The 7,512-nt window shown below is 36.5% G+C and overlaps 1 protein-coding gene across 1 annotated transcript in view; it reads right to left on the bottom strand.

The window, feature by feature from the left end:
- The window catches only part of LOC111406889 (putative UDP-glucose flavonoid 3-O-glucosyltransferase 3), a 3,078-nt gene extending 860 nt beyond the window's left edge, over positions 1-2,218 (bottom strand). Inside the window, exons 1-3 of the mRNA XM_023036252.1 lie at positions 1,698-2,218; positions 985-1,513; positions 6-169 (exon numbers count right to left, since the gene is read on the bottom strand). Of these exons, the coding sequence (XP_022892020.1) occupies positions 6-169; positions 985-1,513; positions 1,698-2,165 (1,161 nt within the window). The 5' untranslated portion in view covers positions 2,166-2,218. The remainder of the gene's footprint in view (positions 1-5; positions 170-984; positions 1,514-1,697) is intronic.
- Positions 2,219-7,512: the final 5,294 nt, after the last annotated feature.

Raw genomic sequence — 7,512 nt, 5'->3', positions numbered from 1 at the left:
TCGGCGTACATTGGCCATGTAGCCATCGGCACCCCGAACCATAGGCTCTCCAGCGTAGAATTCCAGCCACAGTGGGACACGAATCCGCCAACAGCTGGGTGGGACAGTACGGCCAGTTGGGGTGCCCACCCGATCACTTTTCCCACACCTGAAGTCCTTTCCAAGAAACCTGCCGCAGACATAATTTAAGTAAATAAGTGCACCCCTTTCAAGCGAACACTTTTAGTTGAGAGAGCAAGTATTCAACTACGTAGAGTGTGTCTTGATATCACATTCTAACCCTTTCCAAATTAGAGCGCCAATTATTTATTATACGTAGTAATGGCAATAACTGAGCCAAGACAACTTGGTTCAGCATGTGATCTCAGCTAGGCTAGGCTCGTTGTTCAGCGAGTGAAATTGTGAGTGACTTGCTAACCAAAAATGAGCTCGGCTCATGTTTGGCTTAGTCGAGCGGACTTGCGAGCAACTTCCTTTCTTAAACAAAAATTTTCAATTATTTGCCCAGAAAAAAAATAAAAAATAAAATAAACGTTCAACCTGCAAAAATGCAAATAATTGGGTCAGTTCAGGAGCTGGGGCTCAGAGTTCCTCCTTCCTTTGCAGCCCTTTTCATGGTAAGAGACTATGATCCAAGTACTCGATACAATGATCTACTAGATTGTGTCTCTAGACATTGTAATGATGTGTATAGATGCAAAGGGTCCAACGAGAGCAAGAATTTCAGAAACATTTCATTTCTGAGCAAGTAGTAAATTCCAAGAAACAATTATTATCAAATGCAAAGTTGATTAAGGGACATTAAATTAATTATTCATCAACGCAGTCACCTTTTTGGAGCCCTCCCCATAGGCTGGAAAGGTTCATTTTCCATGGGCTTACGCCATTGACATGGCTAATAAATGTGTGTTAGGTCTATCATGTAAAATTTTTCAAGAAAATTGATGTTATGTTTAAATTGGACGACAAAGTTAATTAACCAACCTTGGGGCAGAACTTCCTCCAGATTTTCATAATCAGATGGACTTTCTACACTACCTTCCTTCGGCCGCTTCCGTAAGGACCACAAGAATCTGTAGCCAGTTCGCTCAAGTGCTACTGCGATCTCCTTAACTTGTTCCCGATTGAAACTCCCCAAGCTCCCAAAGCACAAAAACACAACCGAGGAAGCCGGCTGGTTGTCCAACCACCTTAGAATGCCCCCATTATCGCCTAAATTCTGCTCAAGACTGATTACAGGCCCGACAGGGAAAACAGGTGGGATCTTATCATCAGACGACAGAGATTTGATCGCATTTGTCTCAAGTTCGAGGAATGTATTCACCATGATTCCATTAGAACCTCGGATTCTCCGAGCAGTAGACACGACCATATCCACCCCGCCATTTTTATCCAACATTACAGTGGGCAAAACCTTAGCCGGAACTGGTTTTAGAAAACCCGGAATCAACAATTCTTTGTCCATGTCAAACTCAGTTATGTCCTGCTTGAACTCTTCGGTAATAACCTGGGCCTGTCACATGTTAGGTTACTAGTTACGTATTTTTCCACAAAATCATTTTCAACCATATCCACAACTTTTATAAACTTTCAACCATAATTTAAAATTTATCATAAACAACTAAATTTCTGGCTTTGAGCTAAGCATTGGAGACTAATTTATCATTAGCTACGAGTCTACTAGAAAAAACCTGGACCTGTAACATGAGGGCAAGAAAGCCAGCGCTGGAGGTAAAGAACACGTAACTCGGAATCTTGAACTCATCGGCGACATCCATCATGTTTACACAGAACATGTCAACTATAATTCCGACAACCTGGGAAGACTCGGATTCAATGATTTCAAGAACTGCTTCTCTCACATATGGCTTATGACTGTCAAAAAGCAGAATAGCCAAAACGGCTAGGGGTTTTGAATCGAGTTCTGGGCTTAACTCGGTTTCTGCACGCTGGATCTTGGTGAAACGCAGCCGTGAAGTGGCGGATGACGGCAGTGATTGCGTGTAAGTATCAAGGGATTTGTCATTTGGATGGATATCAATGAGAAGATATGTTATAGAGAGGTTTTGGTGGCGGCTGACGATTAAGCGTCCAATTTCCACGGCGGAGACAAGGTGGCCCACTCCCGGACCGGGGATGAACACCAATTCTTTAGGTTGTTCCATTATTGCAGCTAGCTAGCACCCGTGGTAGTGTGTGGATGAAATAAGTTAGAAAATGCTTATAATTTAATATTATAATTATTTATGTTGTCAGTTTGTGGGTGAATAGTTTAGCAGATTTGGAGCTACTGTCAACCATAAGAACTACCGAGATTGAGATTCTTACGCCCCGAGATATAGTTCAGTGGTACAAAGAATAGGAGTGAGGATATTTCACATTTTGTTGGCAATCACAGTGTGGGGGTTCGATTCTTGAGACATAGAATTGAACTCCTTGTAGGCGCAGTATACAGACAACTCTTGTTTCCTAACCTGTTGGGTTACATCCCACGATTTACCTCTTTCACAAAACTCTAAGGACGAAACGATGGAATCTCAAGGTTGGAGTTCAACCTTTTTTATTATTATTATTATTATTATTATTATTATTGAGATTGAGATTCATACACCAAGGAAGTACGCGAAATTCATTTATAATTCATAGTTGATATTCGAGTGCAGAGCTAGACTTTTTGTGCTGTGGGTCAAACAAATATTAATTAAATCTTTGATTGCGTAAAACACCCATTTCATTCAATTTCTCAATAAAAAAATGTAAAATGACGAATGTATTTTCCTATTTAAATAGAAGAAAAAAATAAAGAAAAGAAAAATAAAGAACTAATTGCAACCATAGCTCTAATTTTTTTTTAAAAAAAGTTCAAATGAATCCCAAACAAATTATTAAAAATTAGAAATGGGAAGGCATATTCATCATTTTATAGCTTTTATTAAGAAATTGAATGAAAATGATGTTTTGCAATTGGAGATATCACATGAAAAGATTTACATTTAACGATAAACTTTAGGAACCATTTTATATAAAATACACCATTATTCTTGTTAATCCCACCACTTTGGGAGAATTTGAAATAAAATTAGGGCTAAACATGATCCGATTCGGTTCAGTTCTAACGAGAATCGAACTGGACCCAAAATTTTCAGGTATTTAGTAAGTAGAATTGTCGAGTCCAAATTTAATTATGGAACCGTTGGGGCTCGATTCCATTCGGGTTCGAGATTTCATATGATAATTAAATTTTTTAATATTTACAATGTTATGTTAATTCAACTAACGATATGTTTAATTCTAACTCTTGTAAAATAACGTAGTCCAATCTTATCTGTTTATTGCTTCTCTCTTTGTTGAGTTCTTCATAAATTTGATTGTTAAAATCACATGAAGAGAAAAATAGCGAGTTTTCAATAATTAAGAGAGGCATTGTCGATCTTTATTTTGATTTCTCCATAACGATAGAAACGACACTACGATAGGGTAATAGATTTGGATAAAACTTAAATCAATTTAATTAAATTAGTTTTGAACTGAAAATTAGAAATAGGAAAATCATATTTTTGAGTTAGAGTTAAATTAACTAGTTAACAAATTTATTTACAAAAAATAAAATAATTTAACTTATTTAAAATAAATTAATTAAAAATTTAAGGAGATTCGGTTCTTGATCTAGAATTGAGAACCAACTCGTCGATTTTCGATTCAAATACCCGTTCGAATATTTAACTTAAGAAAAACCGTTCGGATTTGGTTCGGGAGATTTGTTGTCCTAAATAAAATTGTAAGATGACACCTCATTTGGCACCCAATGTAGGGAAGTGGCTTGGATCTTCGATTGAAGGTGCTTGTATATGACTACTTCTGTAACCTCCTTCAGAACCACGTCCACACCCCTGGCCCCAACCTAGACCACCACGACTGTGGTAACTCTCACCCTCAACAAGCTTCAAGAATTCGTTGATGCTGAGTGATTGACCATCTAAATAGAAAAAAAAATTATGTCAAAAATATCCTTATCCCGTCAAACTTAAACAAGTCAATGTTAGGAAACTAATTATGATAAAAAGTGAGCAAAATAGTAGGGATCGAATGTGTAGATTGTAAATGTAGATTAAGTTCAAATATTACTAAAAAAAGAAAAAAAAAGATAAGTTCAAAGACAATCACAAGCATAGGCGGAGCTATGATTGCACTAATTTATTATTATTATTTTTTATTTTTTTATTTCGAGCTAATATGTCAAAACAAAAAAAAACAAAAAAAAAAAAACGCTAGTCTTTTTCTTTTTCATTTTTCTTTTCCATAAGTTAAAAAAATGAATTTGGGTCCAAGCTGGCCTTGGCTATGACTAAATCCGCTTTTGATCACAAGTCGCAACGCAGCTGTAATGACATTTATGCACTATTAATCCATCGGCTGCTTCTATAATTCCTAACCCTAAACCTAAACCTAAACAATATAGTGGGGATACCTCTGCTTCCCCTCTTCTTCTTAAATTATGACTTATTGATCTAATTGAAATTTCTTTCGAAGTTCAGCCCCCGTTTGTTTCTCATTTTTGGAAAAATGATAATGAAAAATATAGTTATTACGAGATAAAAATTCAAATTTGATGATTTAATATGATATATAATGATCATATTTTTCATTTTAATGAAAAAGAAATAGGAACCAAACAGGGGCTCAATAAAAACAATTGAAAATTATCCTAAAGATGCCTAAAATTTGGCTTTTGCTTTGTTATGTGGGCCCCTGTATATGACAATTACTAACTTCGTATGCAGGAATTACCTATCAACTAGTTTGTGTCTTTTTCTCCGTTTACCATTTAGCCCTTTATTTGAATAGTCAATGAATAACAGCTTTTCCAATCAAGAGTGATTTTTTCTTTGAAGATGACAAGTGATGGTGCATTTGGAAATCACTATTGCAAGCACTATTGGTTATCGTAATCCTGCAACGGTCAACTCTCTCCAAGAAATTATCAAAACCTGATTTTTATTTTATTTATTTATTTTTTATTTTTTTTAACAAGGTGTCCCAACTTGCGTTAGACTATATCCTCGTCCTTGAATCTCCGGCCTCTCAGTAGCTCAGGGAGGTAAATCGCGGGATGTGCCTTTGTTGGTTCCTAGGTTCCCACACGATTTTTACTCCTTTCCCAAAGGGAGCCTCTTCACTGCCTTATAGCATCTTGCCTTCCAAGATAAATCTTGCCTTCCAAGTTGTGCCTTCCAGGAATCGAACTCCCCACGCTTGGTTCCAGAGCCCCCCAATGTGATTGTTCAACCAACTTGGATGTGCCCATCAAAACCTGATTTTAATTGGTGCTAAGGTGGATCTCTTTTATTTTATACGAATTCAAAAATGAACTATTGATGATAGATACTCACTCCAAATAAATATGACATAAAATATTGTTCTCTCTCTCTCTTTGGGTTCCTTAGAGCCATGTTGTGAAGCCAACAAGCCCACACTTGAGCTCGATTAGGGTACGATGAAAACTATTCTTGGCTTGATTTGTAACTTGTTTATGTGTGAGAACGACTAGTTCATAAACCTAACTCTCACCTACTTAACAGGTAAGCACTTGGATCGTGCTTTTTGGATTTTTTAGTCGTTCACATTAAATAGTGAAGGAAGAAGGCTTCAGGCGCCGAAGATACTTGGTCACCTGCTCTTTTTGGTAGAGGGGAACACTCCATATCATCAGCTAAGATCCCTAAATGATTGCTCAACGATAATAGACAATGAGGAGGCTTGCCTCAAAGTTGTTGATCCAGTTATTTATTTCTATCCTAATTAATCACATTGGTTCTCTCTCCACACTAAGTCCTAGTTTGGCCCTCATTTTTCAAAATTAAAAATGGTTAGAATAGTATTTTTTTGAAAAATGAGTGGTTGAAAATGAAAGAAAAATTTTCGATTTATGTGTAATTTATGTGATTGAAAATAAAAAAAAAAATATATATATAATGAAATGAAATTTAATGGGCCGAACGGGGCTAAATAAACGTTCAATCAAACTTTCAAAGCTAAAAGAAAGTCCATTTCAGCGGTCACAACCAAGCAGAATATTCCAACTTTCCACACGTCCAGCTACAAGAAATTCAACCCGAAAGGGCCCTTATTCCCCTTCACCCTCCCACCAGAACACACCAACCTGAATAATGAAAATTCCACTCCCTGAATCCATAATGAAGTCTAAATCTTAACAACGAAAATCAAANCACCAGAACACACCAACCTGAATAATGAAAATTCCACTCCCTGAATCCATAATGAAGTCTAAATCTTAACAACGAAAATCAAATTAAGATAATTAATTACGGTTTCAACTTCACTTTATTAAATTATCACTGAAAATATGTTGAATATCGAGAGGAAGCTGTGGTTATTGAAATTTGTAATGATTTTAGGGTTAGAGTTTGGGGATGCAATTAAGCTACCATTCAGAGTGAGGGACGTGCTTCCGGTGCTACCACATCAGATTTCATGGCCGGTGATGAATAACATTCACAGTGCTGTTGATTTGATGCCGCAGTATATCGGATCATTGACACCGAATAATGGGTCAATTAAGTGGAAAGGCGCTTGCTTTTTTGATACTGAGGCCAAGATCGAGTTCATGGTGCCCGGTGATCACTCCCAAGGGGGAGGCATTATCTATCTCTCGGTTTGTTTTCTCAACGCTGTGACTATATATATGGGAATTATGCTTTCTGTGTGTGTAAAAGGATATTGTGAAATTGTCACTTAAGCTTTAATTTCTATCTTCTTTTTTTTGGTGGAAATTTTGAGCCATGGATAGTATAGTAAATTGAGGGGCGAAAGTAATGGACTAAATGATTTGTTTTTGGTTTGGATATGGTTTCGAAACTTTATTGATGACATATTTCACATTGAATAATAGCTACTGAAAAAGGTAAGATGACGAACAAAACACAAGGAATAAACTAGATTAAGTTGAAACATCGGTATGAATGAATTCTCGTCACACTTTTTTCCTCTTTATTTATCTATTTTTGTCTCCTGTAGATAATGTATTTTTCTTCACAAAACTTCCATGTATTATTGGGGTCGTGAATTTTATAGAGTTGAGGTTAAACAATGCGTTAGGTGAACTTTTGTGCTGGAGATAAGGATTTCTTAAATTGTCGAATTGGACGAGTGCCCATTCTGGTACTGTTCGGTAAACTGATTTGTTATCCGTTTCAGAATGAGGGATGGAATTTCACGCATGTCATTTTTTGTCGTTTGTGCAGAATTTTGGTTTTTGTGTGTGACTGTGTATTTTTGATTTTGTGTGGGGTTCAACAATGCTATTCTTACTGAATATGGCTTGAACGAGTGATGAGAATGAAGAAAAATGCTTGGGAAGAATGACGCAGGCTTATAAATACAAATGTGATAAGACGTGGAATAGTAAGCAACTGTTTCTGGTTGCATTGTTTCTTATCTAATGTCCTGTCTATTGTGTAAAACCTTGCCAGAAAGGGGTTTCTTACTTTCCAT

This window comes from Olea europaea, chromosome 12 (assembly GCF_002742605.1).
Source record: "Olea europaea var. sylvestris chromosome 12, O_europaea_v1, whole genome shotgun sequence".
Lineage (NCBI taxonomy): Eukaryota > Viridiplantae > Streptophyta > Magnoliopsida > Lamiales > Oleaceae > Olea > Olea europaea.
Note: the sequence above shows the minus strand (reverse complement) of the source record. Positions and strands in the feature narration are given on the sequence as shown.